General features: G+C 61.2%; 1 protein-coding gene across 6 annotated transcripts in view; it reads left to right on the top strand.

The window, feature by feature from the left end:
• EFCAB6 (EF-hand calcium binding domain 6) overlaps nt 1-19,477 on the top strand; it is a 231,497-nt gene that overhangs the window by 126,107 nt on the left and 85,913 nt on the right. For 5 of the 6 annotated variants that reach the window (XM_089307706.1, XM_070053016.2, XM_070053015.2 and 2 more), the window contains exons 13-17: nt 3,702-3,869; nt 5,107-5,166; nt 5,266-5,426; nt 10,689-10,865; nt 12,768-12,936. In XM_089307706.1, the coding sequence (XP_089163832.1) occupies nt 3,702-3,869; nt 5,107-5,166; nt 5,266-5,426; nt 10,689-10,865; nt 12,768-12,936 (735 nt within the window). Of the gene's footprint in view, nt 1-3,701; nt 3,870-5,106; nt 5,167-5,265; nt 5,427-10,688; nt 10,866-12,767; nt 12,937-19,477 lie in introns of those variants that run through there. The other variant, XM_089307707.1, reaches the window with a different exon arrangement.

Genomic DNA, 19,477 nt, shown 5'->3' with positions numbered 1-19,477 from the left:
AACCAGTGGAGCCGTGTGCCAGGATCAGTCACATGGACGCAGAACCATCAGACGGTGTGCCAGGATCAGTCACATGGATGCAGAACCATCAGACAGTGTGCCAGGATCAGTCACGTGGATGCAGAACCATCAGACGGTGTGCCAGGATCAGTCACGTGGACGCAGAACCATCAGACGGTGTGCCAGGGTCAGAGTCACGTGGACGCAGAACCATCAGACGGTGTGCCAGGGTCAGTCACGTGGACGCAGACCCAGGGGAGCCGTGTGCCAGGGTCAGTCACGTGGATGCAGAACCATCAGACGGTGTGCCAGGGTCAGAGTCACGTGGACGCAGAACCATCAGACGGTGTGCCAGGGCCAGAGTCACGTGGACGCAGAACCATCAGACAGTGTGCCAGGGTCAGTCACGTGGACGCAGAACCAGGGGAGCCGTGTGCCAGGGTCAGTCACGTGGATTCAGAACCATCAGACGGTGTGCCAGGGTCAGTCACATGGACGCAGAACCAGTGGAGCCATGTGCCAGGGTCAGTCACGTGGACGCAGAACCATCAGACGGTGTTTCAGGGTCAGTCACGTGGACGCAGAACCATCAGACGGTGTGCCAGGATCAGTCACGTGGACGCAGAACCATCAGACGGTGTGCCAGGATCAGTCACGTGGACGCAGAACCAGGGGAGCCGTGTGCCAGGGTCAGTCACGTGGACGCAGAACCATCAGACGGTGTTTCAGGGTCAGTCACGTGGACGCAGACCCAGGGGAGCCGTGTGCCAGGGTCAGAGTCACGTGGACGTGGTCTCTCTTTCTCAGTCTGAGGTTGACTGAGCAAACGCAGGCAGGGGCACCCTGCTGTCTCCGGGGCTCTCTGTCGAGTGTGCACCATGTGCCTGCACCGCCTTCTGGGATTTGCCTCTGGGAGGCAGACAGCAGCGTTATCTCCATTCACAGATGGGGAAAGGGAGCCTCCCGGGCTGGGGGTCCTGCCACAGGCACCCCGGGAGAGTGGAGCAGGCGCCCCCTGCTGGCCGTGCGCTGGCTGAGCCGCCTGGGAAGGCTTGACCTGTTTCCCCACGCCAGGTGCTATCAGGGTATTAAGGAGGTAATGTAATTAAGAGCAGTGAGCTCTTCGTGGCCCTTAATGGGGGCCGTAATGACACTACCCTCTCCAGTGTTAGCCTCTGGGCGAGACGCTACAGTGGTGCCCACACAGGCAGCGCAGGTTGGGGCGGGGCCCCTGGCCCAGAGCTGCCAGGCTATGCCTGCCCCCAACCACGTCAGACGGCCACAGGGACCCTCTGTGCCTCAGGTGCACGGGCCTGGGTCTGGGGTGGAGCCCGTCCTCCCCACCACTGACCTCAGTTGGCCAGATCAGGACAGCAGAGCATGGGCAGGGCCAGGTGCTGGGCCTGTCTGTGGGGGGCAGCTGGGGCCAGGCCCCCGTCCTGCCAAAGGCCGCATGGTGTGTAGGAGAAAGGCTACTTTGGATCTGCTGCCCGTCCTGTACCCCACTGGCCATGTGTGCCGCCCCCAGAAGCCGCCCACTGTCTGCTGGTGCCCAGCAGCCGGGCCTCCCTCCGGTCGGCATGGCTGCCTTCCTGCCGCTTGCTCACCGCCGTGCTCATTCGTGCTGCTATTGTGTGCAGCTGATGTGATGTTATTAATAGAAAATCCCGAAGAATCTTCCCCAATAATAGCACTTAGAAGGCCAGAAAATGCGAAGGCCAATCATATTTCTGCAGCCTGCAATAAACAGAATTTTTAAAATACCATTGCTAATAACATCTTTCTAAAAATCAAACTCTTAGAAACATATCCAGGCTGGCATTGTGTCTCACTTAGCTAATCCTCTGCCTGTGGCGCTGGCACCCCGGGTTCTAGTCCCGGTTGCTCCTCTTCCAGTCCAGCTCTCTGCTGTGGCCCAGGAAGGCAGTGGAAGATGTCCCAGGTGCTTGGGCCCTGCACCCGCATGGGAGACCGGAGGAAGCACCTGGCTCCTGGCTTCAGATTGGCGCAGCGCCGGCCATGGCGGCCGTTAGGGGAGTGAACCAATGGAAGGAAGACCTTTCTCTCTCTCTCTCTCTCTCACTGTCTAACTCTGCTGTCAAAAAAAAAAAAAAATCTAACAAAAATGTGCAGATTCTCACTAAAGACTACGGAGGTCGCTACAGAAGCGCGACCAGCCCTTCACAAAGCTTCAGCAAACAGGAGCAAGAAGCACTGTGCTGGTCTCTCTGGAGTCAGTGCTTCGCTGACAGCAAATCCAGACGAGGTCCTCGGAGGAAGCCCGACCATGTCCTCGGTGACGACCGTCGCGAGTGCCAGGGGGCCTGAGCGGTCCCATGTGACCAGGACCGAGTGCAGCTCACAGGGTTTATCTCAGGATTGCAAGATTGGTTTAACTTCCTTGAAAATCAGTTGGTGCAACACACAGTGTTGATGGCATTAAGGACAAAGCTTCGTGGTCGCTAATAAAACAAATAGACGCAGAGACCAAAACTCGTTTACAATAAAACTTGTGAGAAAATTGTAATCGAGGGGGCATTCCTTCGCCTGAGCGGGGCGTTTATGATAAACCCGAGGCTAACAGCAGCGTCAATAGCAAGAGAGTGCGTCGTTCCTCCTCCAGTTCAGGGACGACCCGGGGGTGCTGGCCCTCTCGGCTTCTGTGGGGAGTGCAGGCGGGAAGGAGGAGGGAGAAGCCCAGCTGCTGTGTGAAGTCAGCAGTCACCCAGTGCAGAGAAGGTTCTGGGGAACGCACGCGCACAGCACCCACTCGCGCCGCAGGGACTAGTTCACGAAGGTTGCCGGATACAAGCTCAGTACACAAAAATTAGCCGTAACGGTGTAGACCAGCAGAGAGCAATCTGAAAACGAACCTCAGGAAGCAGCTCCATCCACTATGGCACAAAAAGAATCGAATACCTGGGACTGTGTTAACAGAAGAAGCGCCAGAGCTGTGTACTGAAAATTACGAAGCATCGGTGAAGATGGAAGGGAAGGCGAGACTGCGTGTTCGCAGATCGCGAGCCCCGGTGTTACTGCGGCGAGCCTCTGCAGACTGACCTGCAGTCGCTGCAGACCCTCCCCAGACCGCAGCCGGCTATGCCACGGCTGAAGAGCTGGTCTGAAAATTCATATGAAACGGGGCTGGCACTGGGGCATAGCAGGTTAAGCCGCTGCCTGAGGTGCCAGCATCCCATGTGGGTGCCAGTTCTTGTCCCGGCTGCTCCTGTTCTGATCCAGCTCCCTGCTGATGCGCCTGGGAAAGTGGTGCAGCATGGCCCCTGCTGAGGCCCCGCCCCCATGTGGGAGGACTGGGAGGAAGCTCCTGGCACCTTGTCACTGAGCTGCCGGGAAGTTTCGGGGCCCGTGTGACTGAGCCACCCAGGTGGGGCCGAGGGAGAGGGGCCCTGTCCAAGCTGTCCCAGGCCTCGGGGAAGGGGGTCGGCCTGTGCTGGAGCCGCGAGGGCCGCCTCCTGCCCTTGTCCTGGCAGAGAAGGCTGGAGGAATCGGTGCCTGGAATGCTCTAGCCTCCCCTTCCACGCTGCGCTTGGCTCGATGTGTCTTGCAATGATCGTGTCGGCTGAATTCCTCTCAAACCAGAGCTGGCTGTTCATTAAATGATGCTCAACACGTGTAACACTTCTCCTCCCCCCCCCACCCCCGCCCCTTTAAAATTCCCTCGGTCACCCTCTCGTACTCAGAAACCCGACGGCCAGATCACGGGGGAAGAATTGCGACACGTCCTGAATTGCATGGTTGCGAAGTTGAGCGATTCGGAATTCAAGGAACTGATGCGGACACTCGACCCCAGGGCCACGGGGGTGGTCAGTGTGAGCCAGTTCACGGCCCTGCTGGAGGAGAAGCCCAAGGTGAGGTGGACAGCGGCCTCCCGCCCGCCCCCCGCGGTGGGGGCTCCCCGTGGAGCGAGTGGGGTCCAGGGAATGACCACGGTTACGCTGCGTGGACGGCCCCCTGCGGTGGGAGCCTCGCCCAGGCCGCTGCCTGACGTGCTGGGACCCGTCCTCCAGCCTTCGCCCGCAGTGTCCGGGAGGTCACTTTTCCCAGGGCTTCCGTCGAGGCTGCGTGCAGCGTCCCAGGCAGTCTCACCCGAGAGCTGCGTCCGAAACTCCGGGAGCCGTCAGCACGCACACTTCTTAGGGTCTGGGGGAAGTCAGGTTGCCTGCGGCTGACGTGTGCCCTGGGCTCCCGCAGACCCTGGCTGGGTGTTTGCTGGACAAATCAGCTCTGAGCGTTGGGTCCGTGGAGCTGACGCACCCGTGCTTCTCACCGGTGACCTCGGGAGAGGCCATGCACCCGACGGGCGCGGGTCGGGGACGGCGGCGAGGAAGCTCAGCGAGCCGTGCTCTGATGGCGCGGCCCCTGTGCCCCGCGGTGGACGTGTCCTCGGAGGAGCTCCGCCCGGGGGCTTTGCAGCGCGGGCTCACAGAGACACGTCTGGTTAAGACGGCAACGTGTATTGGCACCAGGGGTCGTATTTCAGCGACCTCCAGGGTGGACATTTGGTCCAGCGGTTGAGATACCGGTGGAGGGGCCTGCGTTTGCATGGTCATTATACTTGCTCATTTGCTCTAAGTGAGGACCAGCTCTACGCCGTGCCCACCGGCACAGTCACTCGCGTGCTGAGGGTCTCGGAGCTGTCAGCCAGTCAGGGCAGAGCGAGAGTTTATTTATGATTTTTAAAAAATATTTATTTATTTTATTTGAAAGAAAGAGTTACAGAATCAGAGAGAGAGGTCTTCCATCTGCTGGTTCACTCCCCAGATGGCAGCAACAGCCGGAGCTGCGCTGATCTGAAGCCAGGAGCCAGGAGCTTTTCCGGGTCTCCCACGCGGGTGCAGGGGTCCAAGGACCTGGGCCATCTTCTACTACTTTCCAAGGCCGTAGCAGAGAGCTTGATCGGAAGTAAAGCAGCCAGGACTTGAACCAGCACCCATATGGGATGCCAGCCGGCACTGCAGGCGGCGGCTTTACCCGCTGCGCCACAGCGCCGGCCCCAGCTGGGACTTAAGTTCGACTCTGTCTGCCTCCAAGCTCTCCTGCTGCCTTTCCCGCGTGATTTCTGTTCGTTCTCTCTCTCCCCCTCAGACGAAGAAAGCGCCCCCCGCTGCGGACTCTAAGGTGCCTCCCCCGCTGGCGTGGGACTCAGTAAGTGGCACGCGTCTTGCGGACGGCTTCCCACGTGGCCGCGAGGGCCCGGCAGGTCCCCGTGTGCAGCCTGGTAAATATGTCTGTTTCTTACGTCAGGTGGAAGAAACTGTTCATGATGCGCTTGCTAGGAATCTGCCAGCTTTTTATAAAATGCTGCAGTCCTACGACCTTGGAGACACAGGGCTCATTGGTCGAAATAATTTCAAGAAAATCATGCAAATATTCTGCCCATTTTTAACGAATGAACATATAATAAAGTAAGTTTTTTGGTAACAAAATTAATTCCTATCACATTTTTCCTCAAGTCTAGTTCATAATTCTAAGCCCTTTCCTGTATGTTTTTGCAATACTGATAGGCGTCTCGGTAACATTAGCTACTATTTATTGAGTCTTTCCTAAGCATTGCGCATTGTGGTCCTCACCACACCCGCGGCAGGTAGCTAGGACGCTACTCCCAGAGGTTCGTGGGGAAATGGAATTAAAGGTAAGAGTTTACTTGGGTGAAAAAATTTTTTATAATACAAATAAAATGTGCATTCAGGAAAAAAAACATACTTTTCAAAAAATTTTTGCATCAAAATAAACCCATTCTTTTCATTTCGTTTTTCTGTAAACGTTTTGAAGTGCCCTTATGTTACCAGTCCTTTTTTTTTTTTTTTTTTTTTTTGATAGGCAGAGTGCACAGTGAGAGAGACAGAGAGAAAGGTCTTCCTTTGCCGTTGGTTCACCCTCCAATGGCCGCTGCGGCCGGCGCACCGCGCTGATCCGATGGCAGGAGCCAGGAGCCAGGTGCTTCTCCTGGTCTCCCATGGGGTGCAGGGCCCAAGCACCTGGGCCATCCTCCACTGCACTCCCTGGCCACAGTTACCAGTCCTTTTTATGCATAAAGAAGCTGAGATTTGGAGAAGTTCCACGCCCAGTCTGCGTCACGGCTGGCGAGGGCTGGGCCTGAGCGCTGCCCCATCCTCTGGGACTCTTGTGGGTCCTGTCTGTCTGTCTGTGTCTCTCTCTGCCAGCAAACACCTTTTCTTTGTTTTTGTAACATTTTCTGTAGTGACCAGAGGCCAGGATCTCACTAAGCTGTGGTCTGACGGCCGTCCTGAGGTCATCACGGTGGAGTCCTGCGGGTCGGGCGTCGTCCTCAGGACTGGGCTGTGGGTATCTCTCCACACGTGGTGGACCCTCAGCTACCCAGGGCATGGTGCGTGCTGGGCCTGAGCCATTGTGTTTTGTCCAGGCCGTGGGGAGTGTTTGCACGAAGACGTGTTTGCTAGTGTGAGGGAACCAGGCGACAATGCGTCGGGAGAGGCCCAGGGACCCCAGGTGGGAGAAGTGGGCCCAGGACCCACCTGCTGCCCCGCCTGGTCCCTGCGCCAGTGCCAGCCGCATCCCAGACGTCCTAGCTGAGAGGCTGCACAAATCCATGACTCTCAGGGCCGCCTGGCGTGGGGCACGAGGTGTGGACAGGAGGCAAAAGTGCCGATTGTGGGGAGTGTGACTCCTTCGAGCCCAGGGCCCACGTGTGTCCCGGCTGTGCTGGGGAAGAAGCTAACAGGAAGCTGGGGATGAGCTAGAATCTGGACGGGAGTGGCTGTGCGGCAGGTGGGCCCCTGGGCGGCCGAGAGCAGAGGCTGGTTGGAGGATGGGGAGCTTGGGAGATTGGGGAAGGTTTGGGACGACGTCCAGGGGCAAGAGAAGGGGACCTCTTGGGACCCCTGTTTGCCGACGGCTGAGACAGCAGGTGTCTCGCTCCCTGTACGGATTCCTGTTGTCTGATTTCTAGCTTCCTCTGGCTGATTCTTCAGTTAGTCTGCGTAAGAGGCCAGTGCTTGCCACCACACTCGCCGCCCGGCCGCACCTGACAGCTGAGCGCAGCCCAGTGAGGCCAGCACCGGCTGCAGCCGTCCTGGCCAGCTGCCCCGCCTGCAGTGGCCCCGGCCCGGCCCACCCACTCTTGCTGTGTTAACATGTCGGCTAAAAGTAGCAGAAAGGACAGGAAATAGAGTGGACGCCCCAGGAAGTTAGAGGCAAGAAATTGGCAAGTAGGTTCCTCGGTGCTGGCCTGGGCTGGACAACTTGCTGATCTCAGTGGCTGCTGGGAGCTAGGGATGGCCCAGGCCCGGTGGAGGGGTTCCTGTGGCCACGCCCCCGTGTGTGTCCCCTGTGGAGGGGTTCCTGTGGCCACGCCCCCTGTCTGTCCCCTGTGGAGGGGTTCCTGTGACCACGCCCCCATGTCTGTCCCCTGTGGAGGGGTTCCTGTGACCACGCCCCCATATCTGTCCCCTGTGGAAGGGTTCCTGTGACCACACCCCCGTGTCTGTCCCCTGTGGAGGGGTTCCTGTGACCACGCCCCCGTGTCTGTCCCCTGTGGAGGGGTTCCTGTGACCACGCCCCCGTGTGTGTCCCCTGTGGAGGGGTTCCTGTGGCCACGCCCCCTGTCTGTCCCCTGTGGAGGGGTTCCTGTGACCACGCCCCCGTGTGTGTCCCCTGTGGAGGGGTTCCTGTGACCACGCCCCCGTGTGTGTCCCCTGTGGAGGGGTTCCTGTGACTACACCCCCTGTCTGTCCCCTGTGGAGGGGTTCCTGTGGCCACGCCCCCGTGTCTGTCCCCTGTGGAGGGGTTCCTGTGGCCACGCCCCCGTGTCTGTCCCCTGTGGAGGGGTTCCTGTGGCCACGCCCCCTGTCTGTCCCCTGTGGAAGGGTTCCTGTGACTACACCCCCTGTCTGTCCCCTGTGGAGGGGTTCCTGTGGCCACGCCCCCGTGTGTGTCCCCTGTGGAGGGGTTCCTGTGGCCACGCCCCCTGTCTGTCCCCTGTGGAAGGGTTCCTGTGACTACACCCCCTGTCTGTCCCCTGTGGAGGGGTTCCTGTGACCACGCCCCCGTGTCTGTCCCCTGTGGAAGGGTTCCTGTGACTACACCCCCTGTCTGTCCCCTGTGGAGGGGTTCCTGTGGCCACGCCCCCGTGTCTGTCCCCTGTGGAAGGGTTCCTGTGACTACACCCCCTGTCTGTCCCCTGTGGAGGGGTTCCTGTGACCACGCCCCCGTGTGTGTCCCCTGTGGAGGGGTTCCTGTGGCCACGCCCCCGTGTGTGTCCCCTGTGGAGGGGTTCCTGTGACCACGCCCCCGTGTGTGTCCCCTGTGGAGGGGTTCCTGTGACCACGCCCCCGTGTGTGTCCCCTGTGGAGGGGTTCCTGTGACCACGCCCCGTGTCTGTCCCCTGTGGAGGGGTTCCTGTGACCACGCCCCGTGTCTGTCCCCTGTGGAGGGGTTCCTGTGACCACGCCCCCGTGTCTGTCCCCTGTGGAGGGGTTCCTGTGACCACGCCCCCGTGTCTGTCCCCTGTGGAGGGGTTCCTGTGGCCATGTCCCCTTGTCTGTCCCCTGTGGAGGGGTTCCTGTGGCCACGCCCCCTGTCTGTCCCCTGTGGAGGGGTTCCTGTGACCACGCCCCGTGTCTGTCCCCTGTGGAGGGGTTCCTTGGCCACGCCCCCGTGTCTGTCCCCTGTGGAGGGGTTCCTGTGACCACGCCCCCGTGTCCCCTGTGGAGGGGTTCCTGTGACCACGCCCCCGTGTGTGTCCCCTGTGGAGGGGTTTGCTGTGATGTGGCTCCCTTCTCCCTGTCATTCCTGTGGAATGTCTGTCGTGACCACCTGTGCAGGTTCAGGACCTGCGAGTGCTGCGATGGGGGTGAGGAGAGAAGAGGCGGGGAGGACTCTAAGTGTCCGACTCCAGGGACCGGGGGCTTGGTTGCCACATTAGGCAGAGTGAAACCAGACATTCCATTCACCTGTGTGACCCTGGGGGAGGCTGGCAGTGTGGCGCTGCCCAGGGCGGGGTCTCCACCGCCCTCCCACACTGCACGGCCCCTCCCCGTCCCCAGTGCCTTGCTACTGGCTGCCGTCATGGTTTGCTGATGTTGGTCATTCAGGCCGCCCACCAAGGTGCTACGGGCGGAGGCTCTGCCCTGTCAGCTCTGAACCCCAGCGCCCGGGGGCAGGACAGGGCCCGGACGCACTCAGGGCTGGGTGAGCGAGTGGAATCTGGAGGCTCAGTCGCGTAGGCCACCCCCTGCCTCCGAGGTGTAGCCACGCGTGGGCTATGCTGCACACCTGACGGTGCTGGTCCACCAGCAGGCCACGGCGGAGCAGCTGCCCAGAGTGGGCGGTGCAGCCCGGGCTGCCGCAGTCCAGACTCCAGTGCGGCCCTGAGCCAGCCGAGAGCCCGGGCAGGTGGCTTCCTGCCCCTGAGCTGCAGGACTGTGAAGCCTCCCGGGTGAGTGTGGGAGATCTCAGTGGGTGCGTGCTGCCCCATGGCCGCACTCCACCGCCGTGGGCCGGAACGGCTTTGGTTCCCTCCTGCCTCTGAGTGTTTAGGCCACCTCTTGCCCCCGTGGAACCAAGCTCTGGGCTGTGGGCACCTTTGTCCCGGTCCACCGGGGTGACCACAGCCGCGGCGCTGGCAGGGCCGAGCGTGGCTTCGGTGTGCATCTTTGCAGGGCAGGCGCCGCTCTCACTACAGCGCCGTTATGGACGCACGTGCGTGTCCCAGCGCCGTGCTCAGCGGTTTCTGGGTGGTCTCGTGCTTGGCGCTGTCGAGGTCCTCGGCAGGTGCTTTCGTCATTGGCCTTTGGCAGATGGGGACCTGCAGCACGGGCAGGGTGGGTGACGTTGGCCGCACTCAGCATCCCAGCGCCTCCGACCCTGGCTCTGGCTTCTGCCCGTGACCTGACGACCTCCAGGAGCCACCGGTCCCTCAGGGTCCCCCGGGGTGGCAGCGGGGAGCAGGGTGCTGGCGGTGTCTCCACGCGGGCTCAGGAGAAGCGTCGGGATATGCGGTGGTGATCTGTGGGGTGATGGTGGGGGTACAGTGATTACGGCAGGTGTGACCAGGGCCGGTCAGGCCCAGGGAGTGCAGTGAAGAAGCCGAGCGGGTCTCTGGAACTCACTGGCTCCTTGCAGACGTTCCGAGATACAGGCTGTGCGGCACACGTGCCATTAGCTGTCAGGGCCCCGACAAGCACCACCGCACACGCGGGGGAAACTCAGAGAGAAGCTGGCGACGCCCAGTGTTACAGGGACGCTGCTCGTCCTCAGAGCCCACTTGAGAGTGGCCGCCTGCAGTCACGCCCTTCTCAGGCCCCACCGTCTGAGATGCGTCCGTGTCCCGTGGACGGGCGCTCCACCCCTGTTCTCTGCCGAGTGGAGTTCCGTCGTGCGACTTCCGCACCGTCTGGACTCGCTCGTCTGTCGGTGGACGTGTGGCACGGGCTCTGTTTCTGACCTTTGGCCACCACAAAGGAAGCCGTCTGAAGCGTGTGCATCCAGTGCGGGCATCCGTTCTCACACGCGCTCTCCCCTGTCTGCTGAACACCTGGACCGCGTGCCAGGCTCCCGGAAGCGGCCCCCCCTGCTCCCTCCGCACCGGCGGCGGCGGCCCAGGGCGGGCCTGACTCACTGCGCGGTAGGTCCACCTCTGAGTGCTCGCCGCTCTAACAGCGCATCCGCTTGCTCTCAAAACGCAGGCTCTGCAGCGGGTTCCGGGACTCTGCCTCCGGAAGGATCCTCCACAAGAAGCTGCTGGCGTGCATCGGCGTCGGCAGCCCCCCCGGCGCCTCTCCAGCGCCTCCCCCAAAGGAGCAGCCCTCAGGTGGGGGGCGCCCCCCCAGGGAGGAGCAGCAGCCAGCGGCCCTCCCCGAGAGGTAACCGGGACCGTGTGGGGCCGTGCTGGGGCGGGCGGGCGTGTGTGGCCCGCGGTTACGACACTGGTTAGGGCGCCAGGTTCAAGCCCAGCTCTGGCTCCCGACTCCAGCTTCCGGGGAGCAGCGGTAGTGGCTCCAGCCCTGGGGCTCCTGCCACCCACGGGAGACCAGGCTGGAATTCCTGACCCCGGCTTTGACCACAGCCGGGGGAGTTGCAGGCACCTCGGGGGGAACCAGCTGGTTGGAGCACTTTGTCCGTCTGTCCATCTGTCCGTCCATCTATTCCTGTCTCTGTCTCTCTTTGCTTCTTAAATAAGCACATAAATAACTTAGGAAACACCATCACGGTGCCTCGCATGGGATGGGCATTTAGTAAATATTTGCTGGCTAAATGAGTACTTGAATATTTTACGATGTACAGCGGGAAGGCGGCACACTGTACTACAGTGGTCGGAGTGGGGGACGTCTGAGCAGAGGGGGTCCGGGGGCGTGGGCACCGGCCTGGGCCAGGCGTCAAGGACGCTCGGCTCCCAGAGAACTCGGCTGCCGCCGCTGACACCCCCCACGCCTCTTCTTTATGGCAGCCGGACCCTGAACGTTGCTTAACGTTTACTGCGAACGCACCCGTTCGGCCGGAGGGGTGAGGTGAATGATTGCTAAATTGAATTGTAACAATGAAGCTTGGTTAGTAAATGTATAAAAAATCAGACTGGCGTACATTCTAGTTCTTCATTTTCAAAAATGCAGGTCTACTTTAATGAAAAGATATTATTTTAACTTCCTTGTTCATAGCTTGTAATAAATCCACAAGGCAAGGCAAAATGTGGAACTATTAGGCAGTCTTCACTCTGTCATATCCCTTTTAAAAAGTTCTCAAGAATAGAGCCGTGGATTATTTTAATGATATGCTAATGCAATTTGAATAGCTGGGTTTTTCAGTCAGCGCTGCTGTATAAATGGGCAGAAAGATGGTATTTTAAGACATGTTAAATGTTCTGTGATAAGATTCGTCTCCTTCTAAAATGGGTAAAAAGTAACGGCAATTAAGGATCTCCTGGAAGGTGGATGTCGCGGGCGCGCCGTGACGGCGGGAGCGCGGAGGAGCAGTCGGCTCCCGGAGCTCCCTGAGCGGTCTTCCCGGAGGTTAGGGCTGCAGAGACCTGCAGAGTGCGAGGCCGTGAGGACATGATGGTCCCACACCCACACGCACATGCATGCGTGTTCACACACACGTGTTCACACACGCACATACACACATGTGTTCACACGCACATGTGCCCACACACGCACATACACACGAACACTCGTTCACACACGTGCACATGTGTCCACACACACGTGTTAACACACATACACACGCATATATGTTCACACGCGCACACGTGTTCATGCACACGCACACCCTCCCTCCCTCTCTCTGTCCCCGAGCTCATCACAGGAAGCGTGTATTTGTGAATCAGTTGATTGCACCAGTCAGCCTGGAGTGTGCCCCCCCCCGTCACCTCCACGCGTGTCAGGTGTCTTCCTTGGTGGGGTTAACACAAGACGGCCTGTTTCTTAGGTCGAAGGCCCCCTGTGGGCTGTGGCATCACTTCCCAGTCCAGAAAGTACCCCCTTCACGCACGTGTGCAACCACGGCCGGGCCGGCCGACTCGGTGCTGGTGGGGCTCTCACACAGGAGAACGGTGCCCCCCCCCCGGCCTCCCCAGCCCCAGGAACGGCTCCTGCATGCGCTCGGGCTGCCACCTGCAGCCCGCCAGCGAGGGCGGGGAGCCAGCCACCCCACCTTCCCAGCCCTCCTGCCGCGGGGCGGGGCGGGGCGGGGCGGCGGGGGGCCTCCTTGCGCGTCTGGAACACACCAGGTGATGCCGCGGCTGACCCCGCTTGTGGCTGTGATTGCAGAAGCAAGCCCGCGGAGGATAAGGGCGCCCCGGCCAAGTGCATGACCAAAGAGGAGGTCATCGCGAGGCTCAAGACCTGCATACGGCAGCAGGACCCGGCGTTCCGGAAGCGCTTCCTCGCCGTGAGCAAGGAGCCGCACGGGAAGATAGGCGTGCGCGCCTTCAGGAAGGTAGGCCCGCTCCGCCCTCTGTCCTGCTGCCTCCCGTGCAGGCTGGGCCATCCCGGGGCGAAGCCCACCGCCCCCGGCCGCCTCTGGGGGCTTCTCCAGGCAACGCCTCCCCTGCGGCTCTGGCCAGCTCTCCAGGTGCAGGCTCTGAAGACACAGCGTTCGCCAAGGCGCCGCCTGGCTGCCTGCTGACTTCCTGGTGCCGGGCACCGCGGGGCCAGGGGCGGGCGGGAGCTCCTGCGGCCCTGTTTGTTCCTCCGGAAGTGAAAGAAGCCGGCACTGAAGCAGGGGCGCCTGTGCTGCCGGCGGCTGGCGAGCGGCTGCCAGCGAGGGCTGAGCGCGGAGTCGCGGGGCCTGTTCCAAACGAAGGTGCCCGTGACGGTCCCTCTGACGAGTCGTCTTCTGGCTGTAGCAATGTGCACGTGGGTGAACTTGGGAGGCGGCTGTGGCGGGTTTCCAAGGAGCCAGTGGCTGCGTGAGTGACCGCAGTCGGTCCCGTGCCTGCCCAGTGCCAGGCGCTGTAGCAGGTTCCCTAAGCTCTGTGTCTGAGCCCCCAGGAGCAGCACTCCCTGCTGAGCCACACGAGGGTGGGCTGGGAGGAGGAGTGGGGCTTGAGGCACAGAGATGGGGCCGGGCAGCCACCGACGCAGCCCCGCCCCTCTCTGCGCCCCAGGCTGAGAAACAAGAGGAGGAGAGGCCCGGGGAAGAGCACCCGTGACGCCAGGAGACGGGGTCGGGAGCTACTCGGGGGCACGGGGGAGGGGAAGGAGCGGGCGGGCTTCCCGGGGTCTGATTCGGGGCCCAGGTGGACACTCGCTGGTCACTGAGGGCTCTGACGGGAGGAACGTCGGGGTGAACAGGCGCCAGTCGTCTTCCGCCAGCCTCCCCCCCCCCCACCCCGCCTGCTGGCCGTTGGGCCCTGGACTTTATTTCAGGCCTTGCCCCTAACACGTGACAGTCCTGGGTGTTCTGGATTCCTGGAGTGGACCGAGGCGCGGGAAACGCCAGCCCGCGGTCTGCCTCTGTCAGACGGGGAAGGAGAAGGGAGTGGGAGGTGGCCACGCGGGGACGCCCGCCCCCGGCTGCTCGTGGCTTACCAGCCACAGGTGCTCGCGGGCGTGTGCAGCCCGCCCTCCCCGCCGGCGCCGCCTCTGCCCGACTCCTCTCCACCGCACCTGCCGCTGTCCGCCGGCCGTGGAGCCCGTGGGGCCTCCTGCCTGTTCCTTTATTCCGCTCGACTGTCTCATGCTGTCACCACACAGAACCTTCTGATCTGTTTTACGCAGTACTGCACATGGTGGGCAGGATGTCGTCGGGCCGCCTCCCGGGTGTGCACGCGCGGGAACCTGGCACCTGACCCCAGGCGCCTCCGTACGGTGGGGCGTCCAGGTGGCATCTTCATGCCCTGCCGAGTGCCCATCGCTGCCTGGGTACCTCCTCCTTTCTTTCATTTTTGAAAGATTTCTTTCTTTATTTGAAAGGCGACATTACAGAGACAAAGGGAGAGACAGAACGAGATCTCTCATCCACTGATTCACTCCCCAGAGGGCCACGATGACTGGAGCCCAGCCAGCCCAAAGCCAGGGCCTAGAACTCCATCTGAGTCTCCCGTGTGACTGGCAGGGGCCCAGGTACTTGGCCGTCTTCCACTGCTGTCCAGGCGCATTGGCAGGGAGCTGGATTGGAAGTGGAGCGGCTGGGACTTGGAGCAGTGGGTATATAGGATGCTGGCGCTCAGGCTGGGGCTTTAACCCACTGTGCCGCAGTGCTGCCCCTAGAACAGGTGCTCATGCTGATGACCCAGGTGGTGGACCCACTCCGCTACAGTGCTGACCCCGAAAATACAACTTCTGATTCAGTCTACTGGGGCCTTTTTATCTAGTAAAGTAGGTCTTTGCTTGGTTTTCTTCCTCTTTGTATTTCTGGCTATCTTACTGCAGTTTATGTGTTTCTATATAAACTTTATAAAGAATCTATGTAGTTACCCCCTAAATACACCCTTGCATTCAGCTCCCGGGTTAAAAACATGTCTGCTTTTGAAACAGAGACAAGCGGCCATGGTCGGGTGGGGAGGTAGTGTTGGTGGAGAGCCCTGGCCTCCTGCGAGGGTGCGGCCGCCCAGTGGCCCCCCAGTGGCAGCTTCATCTGCTGCTCTGGTGTCCCCTTGGGGTCCACAGTCACCCTCTGAGCCGCAGACGCGAGTTCGCGGGTTTGAGAATGGCCTCCGTGCAGGAGGAGCTGTGCGTCTGCTCTTGGCTCCAGCGTTCACGGCGTCTTAGGGGCGGCCGGGCATTCAGCCTTGTGATTCAGGCACCAAGAGGGCATCTGCAGTGCACACTGGAATATTCTGGGCCAGCTCCCACCAGTGAGGGCACCCACAGTTCACACTGGAGCCTTCTGGGCCAGCTCCTACCATGAGGGCGCCCACAGTGCACACAGGAGTGTTCTGGGCCAGCTCCCACCAGTGAGGGCACCTGCAGTGCACACTGCAGCCTTCTGGGCCAGCTTCCACCAGTGAGGGCACCCGCAGTGCACACTGGAATATTCTGGGCCAGCTCCCACCAGAGAGGGCACCTGCAGTGCACACGGGAGTGCTCTGGGCCAGCTCCCACCAGTGAGGGCACCCGCAGTGCACACGGGAGTGCTCTGGGCCAGCTCCCACCAGTGAGGGCGCCTGCAGTGCACACGGGAATATTCTGGGCCAGCTCCCACCAGTGCAGACCTCGAGTGGCAGCAGTGAGGGTCCAGGGACTGAGTCCTCCCGACCACTTGTAGATTTCCCACATGTGCGCAAGGGGCTGGGTTCTGGACGTTTGCCTCTGCAGTCAGACACGCCATGCCTGGGATCCCCTTGCCACCTGTCAGAGGGTCTCACCTCCTGTTAGATTGAGGTCATCGCACTTTGCAGTTTGAAGGAGGTAGTCAGGGCCAGCGTCTGGTCGTTCTGAGCTGTCTAAACATAACATGAATCTTTTTGGCTTCCACGGGGACAGTGTGTTTTTAAAAATAAAGCAGACTGACAAATCATCACCATCACCATCATTATCACCATCACCATCATCACCACCACCACCACCATCACCATCACCATCACCATCACCATCATCACCACCACCACCACCATCACCATCATCACCATCACCACCACCATCACCATCATCACCACCATCATCACCACCACCATCACCATCATCACCACCACCATCACCATCATCACCATCATCACCACCACCATCATCACCACCACCACCATCATCACCATCACCATCATCACCACCACCACCACTATCACCACCATCACCACCACCATCACCACCACCATCACCACCACCATCACCATCACCACCATCACCATCACCACTATCACCATCACCATCACTACCATTGTGCCTGTGGCAAAAAATACCAGGAGCTGCTTTTCTGCTTTGTGATTGCCGCTAGCCAATCACAGCCCGGCTTGAAGGTCCGGAGTCCGGCATGAAGCTTTGGGGAGGATTGGATTTGGAAGTGGGGTGCAGTCCTGTGGCCATGGGCGGGGCAGAATGAGGCTGAGGACCACTTTCTGGATTTGGGCAGTCTTCAGTGTGGTGTGTAGGTCCCTGGTGTTGCTGCCAGTGCACAATCCCGCAGGGTTGGAGCTGGGAAGGGCCGCAGAGCCGATGCCCCATCCCTGCTGTCTCCAGCCAGTGAGCAGAGTGCACCTCCCTGACCGCCAGGAGGGGCTTCCTCAGCAGGGTGTATGTGGGGCTTAGCCTGAGCGGATCCTCCAGGGCTGTACGTGTCCCAGCCCGGTCTGTGTCCCGAGCCAGGGCCACCAGAGTTTTATGTGGCCCAGCTTTGTGTCCCGAGCCAGGGGCCACCAGGGCTGTATGTGTCCAGGCCATGTCTGTCCTGAGCACGGGCCACCAGGGCTGTATGTGTCCAGGCCATGTCTGTCCTGAGCAGGGGCCACCAGGGCTATATGTGTTCAGAACATGTCTGTGTCCCGAGCCAGGGGCCACCAGGGCTGTATGTGTCCAGGCCATGTCTGTCCTGAGCAGGGGCCACCAGGGCTGTATGTGTCCCAGCTGTGTCTGTGTCCTGAGCTGTCCCTTCACTTTGGTCTCCAGAGTGAACCCATGTGGGACAGGTCTAAATTTCACCTGCAGCCTGGGCCATGCCCAGTCTACCTGTGGTCTGAATCCAACACCCAGCAAAGCCCGTGTGACATCAGCCACCCCACACTCGTCCCACAGACCCACGCATGCTTGCTTTGTCTTAGGCCACCGCGGTTTGGTGGTCTGTCATGCAGCAGCTGCCATGGCCCCAACCAAGCAGCACATGATGGTCTCCAGTATGTCCTCTGCAGAGAGTGCCGGGGCTGGGCCACTGGCGTGGGAGCCACGCATCGTCCAGGGTGGACCCTGTGCGCCAGGAGCTCCGCTGCCCGCTCACTGTACGGCCAGGCTCACGGGCCCGCCAGGTGCTGGCAGTGGCTCCTGTGCCGGGTGGTTGGAGCGGTGCACACCCTGGCAGGTGCTCGTGTGTCTGGGCCTTGCGTTCCTGTCTGTAGGTGATGAGGGTGAAGCCGAGGCTCTGTTCCCTCCTGGTCATCTCTGGATGTCCAAGCAATGTGTGCTTGTTCCCACCAGCTCTGTCTTCCTGGTCACGCCTTTGTGGGGACGCTGGTGCAAGGTTTAGGTAAGGTGATGTATAGAAGTAGCCCGTGTGGCTCCTGGTGAGACAGGACAGACGCAGGACTCGCCAAACCACACTCCCTCCCACCTGGACATGCACCCCTCCCCTACCCAGGCCACTAGCCAATCAGGAGCCAGGGACAGTCACGCCGGGACCACAGAAGGTCCCCTGCTGCCCCTTCAGGCAGTGCCCAGCCCAAGCACACACGCAGAACGGCTCAACACAGCAGGTTCACGACCTTCCTGGGTGGCAGCACTGCCGTTTCCACCTCGTGTGCCAAAGGAGCTGCACCGAGCAGAACCCCCAGCTGGGTGTGAATGAAGCGCTCCGTGCTGAGGAGGCACCACCCCCCGCCACGACCCCATAAAACCCCGGCCGACCCCTCACTGGGCCGCTGGAAGCAACTTCTCCCGCTGTGCTGCCCGCCTCGTGCGTGGGCGTAGCCGCCAGCAAACCTGGCCCGGGCTGCAGGTCGGCCTCCTGTGGGTTCTTACTGCAGGGAGTCGGAGAGCCTCGAGTCGCTGTCGCCGTGGATCCTTCCCCTTCCTCGGTGACCCCGTGACGCTGCCGCCCGCGCCCTTGGCCTGAGCTCTTTGACTAACGGTGGGGTTTGCACTTGGGCTGCTCCCCATGACTGAGCGCCCCAAGGCCCCCAGCGTCTTCCTTCTGGGGGTGCTTGGAGATGTCCATTTCATCTTCCCGGCAAAAAGGAACCCACTTCTTTATCTGCACTGACAGTGTGCGGTGGGCGGGGAAGGTGACCACGTTGTGGCCGCCTCTCTCCTCTGCGTGGACTGGGCGGGCTCTGGCTGGCTAGGGCCGCGGGGACAGCCGTGTGCGTCTGAACGTCCTGGGAGGCGTTTGCCGGGAGAGCTTGTGTTTGGGGAGTTCCCTGGGCTTCCTCAGCGGTGCCTGTCGTCCCTGTGTGGTCAGGTGACCCGGCGCCTGGGCTTCGCAGCTCTGGGGCCGGCGTGGACGGGAGAGGAGCTGGGAGATCGGGGGTCAGAGAGCAGAATCGTCGAGAAGGCTCAGTGTCCTGTGTGCTGCTGCATTGTGCCTGGACGAGCGTGTGAAGACGTACCGATGGAGTCAGGCGTGAAAGCCGCAGCCCGGCCCCTTCTCGAGTTTCATCAGCGAAGACATTCCAGGCGAGGGCGACGACAGCAGGGTCCCCAAGTGGGAGGGGCCCTCAGACCTCTAGGCCTGAGCCTCCCTGGGCTCCCCCGACTGACGTGGTCACTGCGTGCGGTGTCGAGGGGGAGCCGTAGATTCTGTGAGTGAAACCGCGCGAGGAGCCCGCCCAGCCCCTCCCTGCCAGTCCCTCTGCGGCCTCTCCTGGTGTCCGGGCCCCTCCCTAGCCAGGGCCAGCGGAGCCCCCGCGGTCTTGTCTGCCAGGCGTGGACGCTCTGTCCGCATCAAGACAATCCAGCGCAGCAGCAGGCACCTGTCTGCCGCCTCCCGCCCCCCTTGGACAGCCCGTGCCGCCTCTCCTGAGTCCCTCCCATGCGCCCTGAGGTCTGGAGGCGACAGCAGTGCCACCTGTCTCTGCACGCAGCAGCAGTCGTGGGTGCGGGACCGCAGTGACCGAAGCAAACAGCAGGAGCAGGGACGCTGTGCAGGGCGGGGAGGCACTCCCCCGCTGGTGGCCCCGTAGGCACGTGACGGAGACGTCTGCAGCCAGCGTGGCTGGGCAAGCTTCTGCGGCCCTGTCCCCCATGCGACGTCAGATACGTAAACAGCGAACGGCTGAGCAAGTCAGACTGAAACAAACACCCCGAGACGCTCGGCGGACGTCCGCGGGGCGGGGTTGGTCCCCCGGTTACGGCTTTGCACCCGCGTGAGGTGGCGTTGGCAGCACTCGGGGCTG

Source organism: Oryctolagus cuniculus, chromosome 11, assembly GCF_051225735.1.
Source record: "Oryctolagus cuniculus isolate XC-2025 breed Fujian yellow rabbit chromosome 11, ASM5122573v1, whole genome shotgun sequence".
In the NCBI taxonomy this organism is placed as follows: Eukaryota; Metazoa; Chordata; class Mammalia; order Lagomorpha; family Leporidae; genus Oryctolagus; species Oryctolagus cuniculus.
Note: the sequence above shows the minus strand (reverse complement) of the source record. Positions and strands in the feature narration are given on the sequence as shown.